The following is a 20,676-nucleotide window of genomic DNA, read 5'->3' as shown; positions in this document are numbered from 1 at the left end:
CTTTATATATTTTGCCAGGGGAATAGGTGCAGCGATTTACTGCAACATCCGCAAACATACATGGAAATACAGGGTATAAGGCAAAAACAGAGTTTGTACATTTCTGATATTTGCTACGATCGCCTCTGCTGTTCAACACAGCCTGAACCTGAAGCTTTCTTGTGGTTTCTTTAAGTGGACTTCATGAATACATCTCTTAAAAGACAGTCAAAATGTATTTTCTCTTTGGATGTTGCTTGGCTTTTGTTCCATTCTGTGTCAAGATGATCCTATACTGTTGAGGTCCTGACTCTGGGGAGGCCAATCCAAGGGTTTTTTATCTATCCAGGTATGCTTTTACTGCATCACAAGAACATCTCGCTTCTGGGCATCAAAATATAAACGATCGAAGGGGATGTTCAAGACTTTTGCACAGCGCTGTATGTGGCCAGTATGTTAAATGTAATAACTTCTTTCATGTCCCTGATGGCATCCATTGAGGAAATAGCAATCCAAGGACTTTGAATATTAAAATATAGACAGTAAGTATATATAGATCTCTTCAAAGCTCTCATTATACAACACCCCACCAAAAAATGGCAATCAATACATATAAAAAATGAAAGCAGGAAGCCTGAAAATAACACCACCTCAGGTTACAAAGATAGCAACGACCAGAAAAATAAAGTGAAAACTTAATTGAATCAAACAGACAGCTACTGCCAGAATAGAACTGTTTGTCAATATAGCCAAATGCAGAGCTGTGTCAAGTAAAATTTATAAAGCAGCCAAGAACTTGGAATAAGCTCAAGATTCTAGCGATACCACAAGTCTTGTTGAAATTTCTTTTTTCCTTTTACGGCTTTCTCATTCCGAGAGAGGAGATTTATCCTGAGTTTTTGTACTCTGCAGAGGCAAAGACTCGGCCAGAGGTCAAACCAGTAAGACAGATAAAAACAAGAGATTGTCTGGAGGCCCATTAAAAGAAAATTGTTGTAGAGGGACAGAGACATTCACGTCCTGCCTCCGTGGTAGCAAATGGAGCAATGTAAGGGCTGGTTAGAGGAAACAGTATACGGATCATATGTCTGTGGATCGGGACTATCATATACAATACCTTTTAGTCAATTCACAGTTCCAAATCTGCTATTCATATTTTCCATCATTCTCATTTTGGATACTAAAGTCAGTAAAAGAGAGGAAAACAGCTGCCACTTGTTTTGTTTGCTTAAAGATATTTCCTCAGTTCTCTTTTTCCTTGTGCATATTCCTTGCTCTTTGTCACCGCTTTGCTCAGCCACAGGATGAACGTGCAGTGACGAAGCCATATGGGGAATGTGGTTAGACTAAATTCTTGTGTTAGCACACAGCTATTGTTGTCGAGAATTTTAAAAAAAGCCTTCCTGGAAATCACAGCAAGCGGTTGTCTCCGTGTCTGCACAGTTCAATGAAAAATATATACATATAAAATCTCCTTCTCCTAGAAGCATTGCATCATTTAAATCCTTGCATGATTTTTTTCTTATGGGCAAAATCACAGCTTTTGAAAATGGTTTGACATCTTTTGTGACACACTAGTCATTTATGCTCTGCTGCACCTGTCTTGTAAAATGGCATCAGGGCATCTGAGCCTCTTCATTAATTCATATAACCTCATCACACTGCATATTAATGACCACTCCACTACAATAAGTCCTTAACTTGTGATTACTGCAGGTGTGGAGAGGGTTAGAAACAGTCATGTGACACATGCGGACACACAAAAGGGTGACTAGAGAGAAGATTTAACATGTTGACCTACCTGCCATCATCTTCTGGGCTTCGTATGGCTCCATGTAACCATCGTTCTCAGTTGTCACTTTTTCTGTGGTGGTCTGAGTGCCGCCAGCCTGCTCGGCATCAAAAGGGTCCGCGTAGTCTTCAAGAATAATGAGCTGTAGGAGATTTTTAAAAAAAGAAAAGAAATAAGGTCAGGTTGAAGGAGAGAAAAAGTTTGAAAGAGCAACCGGGGAACACTGCTGAACACTCAACATGAGTATGGTGCTTTGTGACAGACACCACTTTGGCCCCGGACAGTACCAAGCAATATCCACTGAGGCAAGCCAGAGAATAAAGGGTGAAATACATAAATAATGCCCCACCTCTGCATGCCCCAGCACACCGCCACAATGCCTCAGCTTTTAGCCTTACAGCACACTCTGCTACTGCTGGTTTGCCTAATTATATGATAGCCTTGTGACAGGCCTACATTTCAAAAGTAGAGGAAAGAAGACCACAACTGCTCAACTTTCTTAAGAGAAACAATTTGGCAGATTTATCCCGAGCTGGCAGTGAGCCACGGCTAATTGCAGTCTTGCTTTTTTGCTGAGCATTTTGTGCAGTGGATGGCAATTAGGTGGATGTCCTGAGACCCAGAAATACAGCTCAAACCTTTAGGGAGCAAAGCTAGCCCACTTGTACAGTGCCTTGGGGGGATATTGCTTTCCTTGAAATGTTTGCTTCATTTATGAGCACACCACTTCAAAACTATGGACCTTGAATTTGAAAGGATATAAACTCCCATTTGAACCATCTGTCCTCTTGAGCACTGGCTCTAATAAGGGTGTGTGACTGAGGTCATTTGGACCAGTGGCTAGAAAACGCACTTTTTCTCTGGAGCCTCTGTCTGCTCCTACCAATCAGTGGTTACAAGAGAAGAGAAGGGCAGGGCAGTGCGTGTTACGTAATCTGAAAACATGTTAGTAAAAGGGCCTTTTTTTTTTTTTTTTTTTTTAAAGGTCAGTGCACAAACAAGAAAACACCTAAATGACTGTGTGAATATGTACGACTGGCACTACACCCAATGAGTCATGTGTAACAGGAAGGGATTTGGTCTCATTATAAACAAGCTCATCACTCATCTGGTGGATGGGAGCGGGAGGGGCAGAGTGGAGGTGGACTGAGGCTCATGCTCGCCATGCTGTGCCTCCACCGAGCCAGCGTTCTTTTGAGAGAAACCTCTGTCCATTTTTGCCGCAGAGAAAGCATACTCCCCGAAAGCCAACTCCATATCCAGGCCACCCATGAGAGTGCCACAAACACACAGACACACACACACACACACACACACACACACACACACACACCTGCCAACCCTCAGGGAAGAAAATGCACAGATACACCCTCAAAATTCGTGCCAGAAACGCAGGAATTTTAACATCATCGATCAAGGTTAAGTATCATTTAATGCAGTCACACATTTAAAAAAAAGAAGAAAAAGACATCTTGAAAAGTTTCCAAGTATTAAATGCAAGTTCACTGTCTAGGGATAGTTTGTAAGCTGCTTAGTGACAGGGAAACGCTGGCAGGTATATTCCTGCTCAGATCATCCTCACTATATGTGGATTAGGCTATAATAGCATAGAAAGTAAAGCACCGCGGATGTGTTCATAGCAGCTACTCTGAGTTAAATCTGCTTTCTTCAGTATTCACTCTCCATCTGTTTGGGGAAAATAACTAGGACTTTTCTTCTGCCACAACATAATTATGGGTTCCTTGAATGTTTTGCTGCTGTGAATTCAAACAGCGGGAAAAATCCAATACAAACATCATCCTGGTTTGTTTTTGCGCTGCAAAAGATATACATATTTACAGAAAAGCGAGATTAAAATTCAGGCAGTCTGATAAGTGACATCTTTGCAGCCCAAGAGACCCTAAAATTATGCATCAGATCCAGTATCATTACCATCTTGCACCTTCTTGCTTGAAAACAGCCATCGGTAATCATATTATGTGGCAAATCCACTTCAGACACAGAAACTACAAACACAGCCAAAATCTAAGAATAAGTAACCCTCATTAATAAAAACTGGATTCTCCTTAATGGCAAACAAGTCCAGTAGATATCTTACTGTGGTTTACTTATTGCAGCAGAGTGACTCTTAAAGTGACTTTAAAAGGTGTATCATTCATTTACATAACTGCTTTCCTCCAGATGAATTCACTTTAACACAATACAACTGCACAGCAATGTACGAGTACAAGCTAGAGCTCCCATGTTCACATAGCAAAAACTATACTATACTGTATGTTTACTCCTAGCAGTGTGTTAGCAGAGCTCCCTGCTTGAACTCAATCACCTTACCACTTAATGCACCTTCATCATGGGCCAAAGGATGTTTGAGCAAATTTCAGGAAATAATGGCAATCACTCGAGTAATGCGTGGAACCACACCAAATGCATGACATCATACTTTGCCTTTCCTGTTGACATAATGTAGGACAAATAAAGGCTGGGCACAAAACTTCTGAAAGAGAGGGGATGGATGCGATCGTGGATAGAAACCAAAGCCATCATTTGAGATTCAAACGCCATCCTTTGTTTTGCCAGAAGCTTGAATTTAAATTAATCAGTCTTGCAGTCTACCAGTGCTTAATGTTCAAGGCTTCAAAATGTTAGCTGTTTAACAAAGATAGTAGCATAGCACGGGTGGGCAGAGAAAGCAAAACACTTCACTCAAACGTAAGCATCATTTTACCTTCCTAAACTACAAACATAAAACAGCTATGTGCAATCAGTGATAAGTGGGCCTTGAATTCTTCTTCTCTGCAGGAGCTTTCAGTATTTCAAAAACCCTTTAAATAATTTAAAACATTCTGTTTTGGAGCTACAATCAAGAAATCTGTTGGACGGATTAAAGGGATGCATCCACACTTGTGATTAACAGTACTATTAATCATGATCTCTCATTCCTGCTCATAAGTGCTTGTCATAATGATTTGCATGGTAAAGTGCATGTATATATGAGGCTCAAAGCTGGGAAGTAAAAGGTTTTTCGGCATGTTGCTTGTGTTTGCATTTCAGTTAGAACCGAATGTGAACTCATCTTTTTTTAATTCAAAACCAAACTTAAGTATCAGACCAACTAGTTTTCAGTCTCCCCACCAATATCAAATGAAACTATGTAGTACTGATATATCAAGGTCATCAGTTAAGTTTCATTTTGAGTTATGAGGCAAAATCTCATTAAAAAGAGTGACACTGAGCTGTTTGATAAATACCTCACGGAAAATTGTAGACTATATGATCATTATTATTATTTTGGTCTTTAGACCAGTAATGTGTACACGTATGGTATTTTATTGTCATCCATAAGCTGGTAAGAACATTATGAATTTCATCCCACGCAGGTCATTGTTTTGCACTTGGAGATCTCTAAACTACTCACAGTCAGATAAAGTCTATTTGGTGCCATCATACAAGCCCTGCAGTCCAATTCAAGATAGGACAGAGGAGGTGGTTAATATATCCAAATTGTTCCAATGTGTTCTTCTTGTCCCACTGCACTAATGACTACTTGTCAGTAGGACGAACAAGGGGCTTTGAGGAGAGGGGTGCTAGAGAGCAGTGGCGTCGCCTGGGGACACACCATCTGCCTTACGGCATGCCAGGGTGTGTCAAGACTGCAGCCAAGCCACACTTGTCATGAAAGTAAAATTCCCCCCTCAGCACAAGACTGCAGTGCCTCCATATATCAGGTCTTTGCTAAGCTGTGATGTAAGTCTATATAAATCTCACAAAGCCACCTGACGGGCTTAGGCCATGTCCCTGTGGTATCTAGGTCCTTTACTGGTCTGCAGCATAGAGAGAGAACTCACTCAATTACTTTCATTCCACAGTTCAGATTTCGGCTGGCCACGTCTTATACCTGCCAGAGCTCTGGCAGGTATAAGACGTGGCCAAGGAGATAGCAACAGACTTCTTGAACTGCACTGCGGCTCTCAGGCGATGAAGCCGACTTCAAATCAGTGGGAACAGAGGGAGAACATTAGCAATGGAGGGAGGCTATAATAGGCACCTGCCACTTTGGCTCAATGTCCGTGATGCTAGAGCTTCTAGGATTACACTTTGATTTTACCCTGGTCTTCCATTAGAAGTGAGAAAGCACAGGCTGCGATCCTCCAGCAGTCTTAAAGCATAATGTGTTTAGTCGGCTCATCAGATAATCAAGAACAAAAGAATCCAAACGAAAAAAATTGAAATCCACAAACTGCATTAGATGAAATTTGAGCACAAATGGTTTAAGGGCAACACAATAGATCGCTGAATACTGAGCAAGCTACATGTCCATTGTTGGCATTTTACAACCCTAATCCATCAGCAAATGGATGGTTTTTTCAGGAAACAGAAAAAAAAAAGACTTTAACCATAAAAAAAAAAAAGAGGAAAATTGGGATTAACACCACTCCTGTTAAATAAACGCAAGCAGAGTGATGATATTAATGTCATATACACATGAGGAATAGAATGCATCAGAGGCTAGTCAGGGTTCAAGCCCTATAACTACCACAAAAGTCAGCAGGCTGCAGAAAGAGGGAGAAGGGAGAAAGAAAAGAAAAACGAAAGAGGACTGACGTGTGTGATTTATGTCTCGCGCCACAAGGGATTTCAGCCACCGATAACCTAATACAAGTCTGTGCTTAGTGGGTCAATTGCATTAAGGCATTTCAAAAGGCTTCTTTGTTCTTGTTGCTCTTTTGTTCTTCGGTGTAACAAAAAAAGGAAAACATGCCACTATTTAAAGAACAGTCAAGTTAAAGAATATAGGAGGGGAGGGGAGAAAAGACAAAAGCTGAGGAGACACTATTGGAGACTGACTTGTATAAAGAATGCTTTCTCCTGTGGGGTGGAAAAAAATGTTCATGTAAATCCAAACTCAGCAAGCTGTACCTCATTGAAATGCCTCTGCTGATAGCTCTCCCACCTTATCGTTGTCTATAAACACAGGATGAATGCTGTGTGGGCAGTCATCCTAAGATAACGTGGCTACATTTCCCCCCCCCCAAAGAACATACCAGTGAGAAACACTCCCTCAAGGCAATTTATTTAAGCAAAAGCGATCACAGGCTCTCTGTTGACATAACACAGTTACCATCAATAAGATACTTTTATGTTTCTAAGAAGCAAGCACAAATCTGGTTACATTTCATTGAAAGCCCCTTGTGCAGTCCTGAGCTTTGCTGGGTTCTGCATCTCCCAAATAGATTAGGTAGATGGAAAACTGGCTTTGCCTCTAAAGGAGAGACGGTGCAGGAGTGCAGTTCCTACCATACAGGCCTGACATTAATGAAACTTTATTGAAATGTTTCCTAAGAAACATGGTTGCTGTTAGAGCATTTTGCCTCTTTGGAAGCTTTGAAGAGCGATGTGCATCCTTTAAAGGCCTGCTTAGGAGTCTGCAGGGGTACCTAATCAAATTAATATATTTGCTCTAAAGGCGCTGCCTTGCAATCAGTCACAAGCTACTGCAGTCCATGCAGCAATGAAGAGCACTTCAGTGGAAATAAACAAAAACCCTGTTTATTTCAAGGTGTGTTCATTTGATTTGCTTTTAATCTAATTGGAGAATCAGTCGAGAGCAGCAATTCAGTGTCAGTAAACATGCATCAGCAAGGCAAGAAAAAAAAATGGAGACTTCGAAGGAAACAAGATAAAAGCACCCCCCACACTTCTTCAGAGCATTTATAGCCTGATCAGGAGTCGCACTGTAAAATAAACAGAAGCCCCTTTCATTTTCTTTTCATAGCACCATTTAGTGTACCAGCAGCTACTATTAGCATACTCAAAAATACTGCAGCCCATGCACAGCCATCAGTTGTGCACGTGTCGTCCTCAGACATCTGCATTGTGGGTGCTGACTTATTTATTACACCCCACCCCTGTTAAGATTTAGACCACATTAAAATGTTGTTCTGATCTCTGCACTCTTGCCCATGTGGAGCGGCTTTCGCACGCCAGCTAGGGTGAAGCTGGTTCTTTTGGCACAAGTGATTTAGGCTGTTGTTAATCATGGTTTGCATGGGAATGCTTCCAGATGCAGCAACAGCAAAACTGATACCATGCGTCACAATTCAGTGGAGAGACAATCCGGCAATGTAGAAAACAGTTGAGTCAGAAAGGAAGGGGATGTAAAAGATATCAAGTACACCTGGATCGTCCCCACACCGGCACTGTGAGAGCACCATTAACTGTGCAGTGAAATAAAGACAGAGGAAGAAATACAACTGTCAACCACAATGACAGCAAGTAAAAATGACAGAAGACTATGTTATTTTTACCTTTTCGTGATCTTTTTTCAGCTCAGAGTAGACGTTCTGGAAGTTCTTTGTGAGCTCATGAGAATCAACTTGGATAGTTGATACTCATGAGTAATGTGGACTGATAACGAACACTTTTGGGAGTGATCAAGGCCTTGCTGAAACCCATCTCAATGTGTGCATTTGTGCAACTTGAGCAGACACACTTGTGCAGTGTTTGTAGGTTTTAAATATGGTATGTTTTATATCTGTATAGCATGTGCCTTTATACTAAAGGTTTAACTATGTTCAGCAAGTCTAATCAGCTGCTAGTGACCCAGAAAAGCACACATTTCACACTTTAACATCACCACCTGTGAGTAGACTTCTTTACTAAGACAACTGCCAATCATGAGTATCAAATCATTTGCCTTCCTTATCCCATTTACAAGTGGATTAGGATTCTCACAGATCCTAATTCAATAAGGGAGATTGACAGAATCACATAGTGTAATTTTTGAAGTACTGCCTTTGTAGTGCAGAGTTCTTTTTAGACATTATTACCTTCCCCAAAAGCATCTTTAAAAGCAAATGAGAGTAGGCTATAGAACCTCTACACTCTAAACTGCATTTTGGTTGTACTTAACACAGAACACTGCAACCTCGACCACAATAATAGGGCAATTTAAACAATCGCTCCAATTAAAGCTGTCTTGTGCCTTTTCCTAATTTTATGTAGAGTGCTCACAAAATTAACTTGAAACAAAAGCTTGTTCTCAGTGATTATAATAATTATTAAGCCAGTCATCGTTAGCTATTGAAAAAAATGTATGGCTTTTTGTATCGACTTGTTGGGGGAAGCTCAAAAAGTCAGAAGAAAGACAGTGTAAGAAAATCATTTGGTGGCATTGGAAAAAGGCAAGAAGTAAGGGTTTAAATTAAGATTCAGAAATCATCCAAACAAGCTACAATGTGACATTTAAGCCACTAAACAATCAATTTTACAGGTCAAAAAGTAAGTAGATATAAGCATGTTTTATGACATGGTCTCTTATATTAATTGCTCAAACAACATTTCCTGCGGATCTACCTGCGGATCTACTCCACGAATAGTATCCAGTGTGGATTATTTCACATATATAAAGAGCTAAATCTGCACCCCCACTTTTCTGCAATTACCTACTCTTTCCCGATCTCCTGATAAATGCATATGCATAGTTTGTTAGCAGAAAACACCCCAACCTGTCCCCAAGGATCCCCTTCATTGAAACGCACTCCACACAGCCACTTAAAAACTCCAGCGAGGGGAAGGGAGGGGGGGGGGGGGGGGGGGGGAGAGAGAAGCCAGCGGGTTGCACCCTGTAGAGGGGACGCTGCTTTTAATATGTGACAGATATTCAAGATTAAGTACTTGACGACACGCTTGACAAAATCCAATTTCCTTTCTCTGTCCCCATCCTTGTGTGATAGATTTATTGGCAGTGTTTCTGCTACATACACTAAGTGGTGCCACACAAGAGTCAAGAATAATTCAGGTACTGTGATGGAATGTAGGAATTTTCATTAAATATGATAATCCTGTGCTAGTGTGAACAAACAATTTGTCCTCAACACTACAGGCATTACGATATAATGCCTCGGTTTTAAGATATAAGAATAATTTAAGCTGGAAAGAAAAAGTTGTCTGCCCACTGAATGTTTATGCTGGCATTTGCAGTGAAAATGCAATATGCTCCCATTTGATGGTTTTATCATAATGTACATGTAAAAAAAAACGCCATATTTTAGTGATAGCTTCTATAAGACAAAGTGACAAACAGGAGAATAGGGCTTCATGTAATAACACGATGGGATCCACAGGGAAAGAAGCTTTGATTATGAAAGTGTGATTCACTGAGCAGGGAGGAAAACAAAACGCACTGGCGGCGTTAAACAAAGCTAGAAATGTTTTCACGCTATGTGAGGATGAGCTGACTGAGACTGGGAGCTCTGTGGCCTCAGATTGCCTCTGCTTGGTGAGGATGTACTAAGGTTGCTATACACTGCCCACTGTGACAATAGAGCTAGCGCAGGGTGGAGTTCCATACCGCTGCTATTGCTACGCGGCTTCCCACCTCTCTAAGGAGCATAGCGAACGGCAAGAAAGGCTACGTTCAGATGGTTGAGGAACAGTCACTACTCTGTTTCAACAAAGTTATGTGCCTTTTGCCACTTGAAACTTTCAGAATTCTCAAGTAAAAACAGCCACCAGGAGCATTTTATTAAAAGAGGGAAAAGCAGAATAGGCAGCCAGAAAAGAAGGGCAAGCACAAACTTGTCAAGTTAAAAAGGGAATGTCACCAAGTTGTAAACACTTCCTGTCAGGAAGGGAGCACTTCCTTAATCCTGGAGCAACCAAGCCACTCTGCATTTGCTACCATACAACTTCAGACAGTGGTTTAATTCTATTCCTTTAATCTTATCACCAAAACAACTGATTAAAAAAACAAACAGACTAATTTTAAGAAACAAAAGGAGTAAAACACTATCTTGTCTGCATAAATGATGCAGTAGCATTACAGCAGTTCTATTTCTTTTACTCAAATCTTCTCTCATTCAAAGAATGCATGAAATGAAAAGTCTGGAATCCCGCTCAGAAGAAATGGAAGTGTTCAGCTTCCTGGTGGGCACTTAGATCACAGGGCAGCTCTGTTTGCAAGACGGAAGTCTGGCTGCCTCCTGCAGTGTGACACAAAAACAACAGCAGCCACTTGCATGCACCAAATTAGAAAAGAAAAGAAAAAAAGCAAATCAGTCTATCTCTAGGACCTCTACAGCAAGGCAAAAAAAAATAACTATTTGGTTACAGATGAAGTTTGCATGGCTTTTAAATCAGAGTTAGAGTGAGCTTGCAAAAATACGGCAAAAAGCCACTGCTTTATGCAAATTCTCTCTTTGTGTCTCAGATGGCATGCAAACTCATTTGTTTCTCTTTTAATCTGTGTGTGACGACCTGCCTGCAGACCAGGGCTGCCTGCTTGTACACTCAGCTACACACACTGTCATTAAACAAAACAGAGCCATGTGTCTACAACTCCCTAGCCGCCAGAGCTGCAGCACTAGTCTGCAGGCTAATTGTGACCTGGTGGAACTATACGACTGATGTTTCGGCGCAAAGCTGGAAAAAGCAAATCGAGCAACAAACACAACAGATTCCATCGGGACTCTTTAAAGTGGGAGGAAGGTTCCCTGTTGGAGAGAAAAGAAAATGAGCAAACAATGGCTAAGGGCCATTATTCCCGAGGCCTACAACTTTTATGCGCACGTGGTGGGATGGCTGGGGAAAAAAAACAAAAAACAAAAAATCCACTTTAGCCATGGCTAGTTATTACACTCAATGATGTTAGCTTACAATGTCATGATGTAAATTAAATGGATTTGTGTTTCCACCAAAATGATATCTTGACAAAAGGCAAAACCTTTCCATACTTTAAAAGAGTAACTGTTACATGATGGCTCACATCTTCCACAACAAGATGACCTCATACTGTTTTAGACGAGGTGGAGCTCAAACATTTGAGTTGTTAAACTCAGTGATCCTTCCTTCCGTTCAAAGAGCCCTTCTAAGATTCTTGTTCAGGTCAGGAATGCATTGTAAAGCTCTGTTATCAACAACAATAGAGCATAGAAACGGTGAGTATAAAAAATGTTTGGAATGAAAGACTACATCTGTGGCAGAGGGCAAATAAAACTTATTATTGGACAGTATGATTAAAAAAAAAATGCTGTAGATGCTTAGCATAACTCAGGAAATTCAAGGCATTCCTGAGCCCTTTAGTGGATACATGGGTCAAAGTGGAAATGAAGAAAACACTCTTACAATCAAGCTTGGCATATCTCACCAGTAACATCACTGTCTAGTCCTCATTGCTATGATTCAGAAAAGCCATAACAACACGCAAACTTAATTATGTGACACAGTTTAACACAATTTATCAAAATAGTGAGTCACAATGTGCCCGCAACTACCGAGCATGATTATGAGAAACAGCAGCTGCAAAACACAAGACAGCACGACACAGCTTTCACACCAATCTGTTGATTATTTCAACTTGGGCATAAAATTGTCACAGCAGTGGAAAAAAAACAACAAAAAACACCACACATCCCTTTTTAGTACTGCTATACAATAATTCCATTATACTATATTTATTCAACAATTCAACATACGAAAGACATGACTTTAAGATATATTCTTCCAACTGAGCGAACACAAATAGGTTCGTGAAAGACTAGAGAAACAGCTGCCAAACCGCACTGCTCCAACAACCAGTCAGGCCTGCTATCAACCTCGCCAGCCTCCGTCTGATACAAAAAGCCAGAGAACTGCAAGTAAAAGGTGAGCTATAACAAAACATGATGGGCTCTCATGTTTTCATCCATTTTCTGGCTCCCTGAAGAAAAGCACTCTCGCAGACCCAGGTGATATTGATGTTTGTGCTTGACATTTTTCCTATCACTGGCAGAGATGAGACCGTGAAAGGCCAGTGGGATGCATTTATACAACTCCACTGATGTCTGGAGTGCCAGGGTGAAAGGCCAAGCGGAAATATTCAGGGTGTGGGGAAATGAAGCTGAGCGGAGATTAAACATGCACTACCGGCAGTGTAATGTGCATGCAGTCCAGACAGTCTGACCAATGCAAAAGACAAGGAAATGTGTCGGTAGAAGTATATGAACTCGTACCAAGTTTGATGTTTTTGCATTCCCGACCTTTTTATAGTAATACAATCCCTAAACTTTACCCCAAGACAACAGCTATACGTGAATGCTATGGTAAAGTTAAAAAAAATAAGAAATAGCACATTAACTTTTCCCAAGCTGATCACTTTTAATGCATATGGCTGATAAGATTGGATTTTAACCCTAGCAAATGTAGGAATCTCTGTGTATCAGTCTCTCATTGCATTTATCGACAACTGTTCACCAATCCAGTTCAGATACAAGGGAACATATTAATGGGAACTTGAGTAAAAGCAGTGACAAGTGATTTTTTTTGAGGGGGGGGGGGGGGGGGGGGCTGTACTATCTGTTGGTAATGGAAGACACTAGCAGCACATAGTACGTTCTTATATCCTCCAAGAATGCGAAAAACACTACCGATCTTGGGAGGGTATACCAGTTTTTTCTCCTCCAGCAAAATCTATTGAAATTCAGAGTGAGGTCTTGTAAAAAGGTGCACAGAAGGAAAATAAGCATAGAGGATATCTGTCTATCCAGATGCCTCTGCAGGCTGCACAACAACTGTCTGCAAGCCTGATCCAACTACTCATTTCTATAGACAGAAATACAAGCTGGCTTGTGGGATCACTGAATCAAAGGTACTACGGGCAGTAAAAAGAGCCAAAGTTAGATGGAACAGCTAGGGCTGGGCGATATGACCCAAAATTCATATCTCGATATTTTTTAGCTGGATGGCGATATAAGATATATCTCGATTTTTTTTTAAGCCATAAAGTAAGAACAAAAAGAGAGTTCTTAGTCAAAGCTGTGTCCCAGATGTCACACAGGCACTTTTATTAACATACAGCACAGATGTACATGAAAAATTACTCAAAATTAAATTATGAGCATTCATTAAATAATAATGCTCCATAAATAAAAGAAAACAAGGTTGTTTTTGTGCTAAACAAAGAGCTCACAATTGTGCAGTCAAAATGTAAACTAAAAGACGCTGAGCGTAATAACAAAGACAGACAGATTTCACAGCTGCTCTGTTCCCAAGTTTTACTGTGTGACTGATAGCCTGGAGTTTGAAATCCGCTTCATAACCACGTCTCTTACAGGTGCCATTTATGGTCCTTATACACACACAATACGGTAATATTACGTTGATGCACAGTACATATCACTCCGCGAAGCTCCTCGGTAGCCGTAATGCGCCGACAATCTATCAAGCGGTGCAGCTCCGTAGCTTACCAAAGTCGTACTCAAACATTTTTGACAGATTGCTGAGCGCCGTGTACCACATAAAATCAGTTCGCGGCCATCAAGCACAACCAGAATTCATACATAAGGCGCGCTATCAACTTTTGAGAGAATGAAAGGATTTTAGGGTTAGCGCTGTTAGCTCGTTAGCATGTTTAGCTCGTTAGCACGTTGACGCCGTCCAGCCCCACGCATGGGGCGATGCGCAGTAACTCGTTAACGGAGATTTGCCGTGTCCGTCTTGTCGCTGCCTGCATGTGAAGCGATGGGGGAGGAGGGGGAGTTGTCTTCAGTGAAGGCGAGGCGGAGTAACGTTGCGTAGAGACAAAAGTGGACGAAAGAGAGGCAAACTTGCGGCTCCACAACTATAATTATAACGTAACATAGACTATATCGATATAAAGGATATTGTCACATCTTATATCTCGTATAAAAATATATCGATATGTTTTAAAAACTCGATATATCGCCCAGCTCTAGGAACAGCCGTTTCCCAGGTGCATTGACAGATACCGATGATGACAGGCACCACTCCGCCCAGATGGAGCACCCTGTCAGCTCTCCGTTATTGCTTTTGTTTACACATTTTCAAATGGAGCTCATCACCACTTTTGGGTGTCCTTGAGAGAAGTTAAGTTAGTGCTGAGTAGAGCGATGAGCTGGGAGATGAGGCCTTTAATTATCTCCAAGGCAGGATGATAATTGATCATCTCTCTCAGCTCACTGTACCATGAAGGGCTTGGCATCATTAAAAACAAAATGCATCACAATACTTTGAAAATATTAATCTATGAGTTAAACGCCATAGTCTGCATAAAACTCCATGTTAAAAGTGCAAATCAAAGTAAGCGCAAAAAGATTATTTGAAATTTTATGAGATGAAATGGAACACTTTGAAATTGTAAGAATAGATACAGTGTTCTCACTTCAGAAAATTCACTCCACTCTGCTATTGGCATTTCAGGCATTAGGCAAGCAGTGATATAATTAGAATTCATGAGTCAAGTAATTAAAACATCAATGTAACTGAGCAGTGCTGTTAAGGCACTTGTGCGCTTTTTACAGAGTCTCCTAGCAGTCAGCATTTAGTCTGCAGCAAGACAAATAACTATCACTATGACTGGGAATCTACGCTTAGATATGTGCTACAAGGTGGAAACACACTTCTTTTTATCATTATGCAGATACCCCTACATTTGTGGTAACACAATGCCTAAAGAAAAATAGCTATGAAACTGTTAAACACGAAGAACTCACAAAGACGACCACCTACCTTTAACCTCTTAACATTAGGCTTACTGCAGAGATTGATGGAACACACAACTTCATTAACAGCATTTTTAAAATCCACACCAGGAGAATCCCTTTAACAAGGATTTACAAACAATTACCGTGGCCGGCAACAGTCGGAAAAGAAATCCTCAGCTTCCACACAAAATGTAATCCTCACAAAAGCCTCACAATGCTCTTTCAGGAAGTTAAGGAGCGTAGCTTACGGCATTTCAAGGGCTTTTCTCCAAATTTCTCATCCATCATTTAGAGAAGTAAATATATGGGACATACCCGTGTTTTTTTGTGGGGGAAAGATTTGTGAAACAGTGTAATATTTTTTGGCAGCTATTTTTGCTACTTCATCTCACTCCTCTCTCCGTTACTGCACGTTTTTATTGAAACTTCATCACCTGACAAGAAAGCCTTAAAAACCTTCTCTTGACATACTGCTTAAGCTCCCCAGCTGTCAGTATTGATTTAGCTCATCTATAACACCAAACATGCTTCTCGGCGTGAGGTATTTAGCCCATACTATGCCATCAATTGTCTGTACATTAAAGCCATGTGTGCACATATGGGGAGAGAGGTGAAGCACAGATGCAAGTGTAATTCTAAATTAGTGAGATCTAAATAAGCTTCAATTAACAAGAGACAACTGTAATTTCTTTAATCAGCTAGAACAGCTGCAGTGCCTGGTTAAAACTGTGTATTTTCATTTCCTGCTTTTTCTTCTGATAACACATAGCTGCCTGATTCTCAAACCGGCATACCAAGTTAATGAGGTCTGATAAAAAAAATAGGAAAAAAAAGAAAACGAGCTGACAGTGTGGGAAAACAAACACTGAAACAGAATATCATTTTATGAGTTTAACTTGGTTCCTGTTTTTTGTGTTGAGGGTATATGGGAAATTCAGGGGATGGTAACAATCTTCTTGCGCGTCATTAAACCTGGACTTCCTTCGCGCAACACTCTTGTGGCAGGCTGCAGACACACTGGAGTATAAATGAAAGTGTTGAACACTCCAAATGTCACAAGACAAGTGTGAAAGGTGCTGGAGGAAGTAACATGCAGGTGAAGCCAAGAGGCACGCAAAAATTTTATAAGAGAGGTGACTGAGGCGTGCTCTGAGTTATGAGCACAGGTTTCAGTTAACAAGGTATGCAGAGACTGAAAATATTCTTAAGCTGGATCAATCTTATAAAACCACATGTCCTTACGCCCACTAATACCAAACATCTCAGCTTTCTCCAAATAAGCCCAGTGCATGGATTCCTGAGAAGCCTGGCATGACAGCATGCTCCAAGGCACAGCGTGTTGTCTGGCTGTCAGTCTCCACATTCACTCTGAGAAAGTTAAAAAAGCAAAAGGTGCGAAGTATGTGCTGGCAGAGCCAGGAGAGGATCAAATTAGAGCATAATATATCCATAAACTCATCACAAGTAATTTCCCTCTAAGACAGCAGGCTTTACTGCAATGAACATTCGCTAAATTGGTCTGTCTAGATAAACAAGATTAGATTAAAGTTCAATTAAAGCCACTGTCGAGATCACAGTTGCTCGAGAAGAAGCTACAGATGGGCTGACAGCAGTGCGTCTGCACGTGAAGGCTCAAAAGGTGAGCGAAAGATCATTTTTTGCATTAAAATGAAAACCGGGCATATCAGCTGACAAACTGAGCTATTTATCATACGACATACAGTCTCTGTGGTGTAGCTTTTTACAGGGGCTGATGGCGCAATTCTGGTGGAAAGCCGTTGTGCGATTGTGATAACAAGTTCTGCCGGTTGTGACGATTAATTCCTCACAGCAGTAAAGTGCCATGTTCACCACACACGTTTTCCCTTGAGTAAAGTTTTAAACGAAATAGCTCTAATTTGGTTTTGAGGGAAACGATTTGTTCACATACAAATATTAGTGGGAGGCAGAAAGTTGTTGCTCTGTATACGACTCGGGGGCAGGCTGAAAGGACCAAACTTTACCCACCTTCTCCTTGTTGTCGAGGTCCGAGGGAGGTGAAGTAGGAGATTTAACGCTCCCTACGGGGACAGCCTGGGTGACCGTGACACCCCCGCCGGGAGCTGGGCTGCTCTTTTCGATTGTTTCCACCTTGATAAGTCGGTGCTTTGGTGACACATACTTGATATCCGGTGACCCCACAGTGTTCAAGCTCGGGGGGAATGAGATATTTCCACCTGGAGTGTACGGATCCTCGAAATCCAGGTCCTTTTGTAGTTTGTAGGCAGCGAGGATGTCCGGCTGAGCGGGACTCGGAAAGGTGGTCCCGGAGCTTGTTTGTTGGAAGCCAGGCGCACCGGGCACACCGGTGTGACAGTGTCTGTAGTCCGGTTTCGGAGGAGCCGGTGGTGGTGTTTTGGTAGTTTTGAATCCTAGGTGCTCCTTGAACCACTTGGCCATGCTGCCAGTTCATCGCTCTCAAATCAATTCATGTAGTTTAGTTCCACCTTTCGTGCCAGAGCAGCCCGAGTCTGGTCATCAGTGAGGGATTCTCGGGTCACACGCGGCCAGCCGACTGGCTTCGGAGCGTGTCGCCAGTCTCGTGCGACTCTGGCGGTCCAAAGAGGACTGCGCGAGCCGGCCAAAGAATAGCTACTGGCACTTTCTGATCTGCCCTGCCGCAACTCTGTCCCCGTCACACACACGCACACACTCTCGCGCGCACACACGCCGCTGTCGCTCTAAGCGCTCGGCTGCGACCCACGTCAGGTTTAAGCAACATACGAGCGCTTGTGCAAGAGGAACACACGCCCCCCCACTCCTCCACAACCTGCCCTCCCTACCTGAGAACACTGCACTGCCACCTACCGGACTTCGGGAAGCTTATCGTAACCGTCGAAAGCACAATCGCACCTCTGTGTACTAACCAAGTAGAGTCTAATCTCTAGCTTGTCTCTCTATTGGCATCCATGAGGACATGTTCTGGTAAATGCAGAGCATGTCTGAGCTTCTGGGTGTGAGGCAGCCGTTGAATAACACAGGGAGGTTTCTTAAACTTACTGCTGGTCCTTGACAATACTTGATGAATCGCTTGCTGCCATATAGTTGGAACGGTTTATGTTGACTTTGAGGTAGCTTACCAGTGAAATTGAGTCATTAAAATAAATAGGACCTGTCCCATTCTTGTGCAGTTGTCCAGACATATAAAGCAGTATTAAAAAGAGACCTTTTTTCACCAGTGGAGCTCAAGGGTAAACTGTCATTTGCTTATTCTTGTTGCTCTTTTGTCCAGATGGCCACTGCAGTGCGTTTTAATTGCAAACTGCATTACAAATGACCAGCCAGAGCCTGAACTAAAATTGCGTACCTTCCTGCTAAGTCCATTATACAAATCCACGGGTAGAGGATGTGATTTGTTTAAAGGAACAATACAAGTAAACATCTCTCTCCAATGTGTCTTTCAATCTATTTGACTGATAGGGTTTTGGGGCCACAACACTAATTGCCTTTGCAATAGGAGGACAGATGAAAAAAAAAAGTCCCATTCCACCTCCCAGAGACAGCAACAGTCTGCATTAATGGGAGTCCTGGCTGCAGCGCAGCAGGTTTTTATGAAGCAATATTTCTTTTTAATAACACCACACACATAGCCTTGAGCAAGTCATGGTGTGCAGATCAGAGTTTAACCCTGGCAGGCCCCTGGGAGAGACAACTCCATGCTCTAGAGATCAAAACTAAATCTATTATTTCTGTCCTGAAATTCTGCCATTTCTGCACAATCGACTTGCAAAAAAAAAAAATTAAAAAAAATCTGACCATTGTAATTCCCGTGCACTTTACGAGGACAATTTTACCTTGCCGCCAGGGCATTGATCTGATCAGCTAGTGTATTATGCATTTAAAAAATCTTTAAAAGACAAGGAATGGGTTGGGATAGGCTTAGTTATTGCAGCACTGTTCTTTTATTTCTGGGAAAAATAGCCTTTCAAACAGAAGAAGACAATAATTTAGGCCTCTGGTATATTTCAAGTTTGCCTTTACAGTACACACTGCATGTTTAACTGCTCTGCTGCATTTATTCGGACTCACAATGTAATAAGTACAGAGAGTGATGCTAGCTAATAACCTGTCTCCTCCTATAGGTCTAAGAGGATCAGTGTTAGGCAAGAGCAGGTGTGTCATTTAGGTTGCCAGGCTTGATATTACAGATCCTTTGTCCCACTGCTGCAAATGCATTCACCAGTTTTCTCCGGCTGCCTTCAACAACACTATTTAAAATGCAAACCCTGTAATCCAGCACCTCATAGGATTCAAATAGAGTCTTATGGAGCCTTCAAAAGCAGGGTTTGATAAAAATTAATTTCTGAAGATATAGTATTGAGGCTCCAGCCTCCCCACAGCCCTGGTAAATAAGCTGAAGAAAGGTGATGTACGTATGGATGGATATATAGGATCCTGCTTAAACCATAGTATTAAAACCGTGTCAGAAATGTTGGTAGTTTATTGGCAAAAATATGAGTACTTCTCACAAGAACAGACAGAAAAACCTTTCATACTTACAGAAGTGACAACCCCTTCTTTAAAAGAAATGGACTGAGTCAGAATTTCGGCAGTGTTTGATTAATATGCTAAACTGCTTACATTCCCACATTTGCATTTAATCTAAAAGGGAATCTGTTATTCTAGTGATCATTTGATACTGCACAAGTTATTTGCTGTCTAAATGAACTGCGAGTATCATCAACAAAGTGCTACTAATTAAAAACAAGTTACTTAGAGGATCTGGTGCAAACTTTCCTTTCATCGAGGTGACAGTAATAGGGGTGTTAGCATGGCAGGATTTTCATCTACAGAGTTCAGACAAGATGACAGCTTAGGTTTGCTCCAGGTGAATATTAATGCATTCAGGAGTTACTGCTGGCAACTCAAATGTTTGATATGCAGTGCAAGACATATGACAAGTTTATTTTCCTCTTTACATCTGCTGGCTCTGAAAATGTGGGAAGAGAAAATGCCCCAGTGACGGCTGAAAAAAATAAGAAAAACTTTAAAAAGTCATATCAACTAAATATGAAACTAGGCTATGTAGTCTCCATTTTTATATTTTTAGAGTTTCATTTAACTTAATGTTTTGTGTTAAGATACAACAGTTTTTATAGACAGTTCAGCATCTTCTAAGCTCACTGTTTTCAATATTGTAATTGCATGTTTTATTATCACAACAGCTCAGCAATAACTACTCGCAAATCCTTTAAAAATGTTTTTGGTAGCATTTAAGCTTTGCATATGAAAAGAAGCTGGTAATCCTTCTCACTTATGCTGTGAATCTGTGAAATAAACCAGCTGAAAAGAAATTACAGTATGTGAAAAATTGCTGAGGAAATAACTGAAGCACTCTATATAAATATGTATGTTTATGTTCAGTTTGACTAATACATTTCTCAGTGG

General features: G+C 41.2%; 1 protein-coding gene across 3 annotated transcripts in view; it reads right to left on the bottom strand.

Moving 5' to 3' along the window:
- Window positions 1-18,057, bottom strand: part of shf (Src homology 2 domain containing F) — a 94,863-nt gene extending 76,806 nt beyond the window's left edge. For all 3 annotated transcript variants that reach the window (XM_082536109.1, XM_082536107.1, XM_082536108.1), the window contains exons 1-2: window positions 17,257-18,057; window positions 1,781-1,913 (exon numbers count right to left, since the gene is read on the bottom strand). In XM_082536109.1, the coding sequence (XP_082392235.1) occupies window positions 1,781-1,913; window positions 17,257-17,688 (565 nt within the window). In that variant the 5' untranslated portion in view covers window positions 17,689-18,057. The remainder of the gene's footprint in view (window positions 1-1,780; window positions 1,914-17,256) is intronic.
- Between the last annotated feature and the right edge of the window lie 2,619 nt (window positions 18,058-20,676).

The sequence above is a fragment of the Aulonocara stuartgranti genome (assembly GCF_965226115.1).
Source record: "Aulonocara stuartgranti genome assembly, chromosome: 1".
Taxonomy (NCBI): Eukaryota; Metazoa; Chordata; class Actinopteri; order Cichliformes; family Cichlidae; genus Aulonocara; species Aulonocara stuartgranti.
Note: the sequence above shows the minus strand (reverse complement) of the source record. Positions and strands in the feature narration are given on the sequence as shown.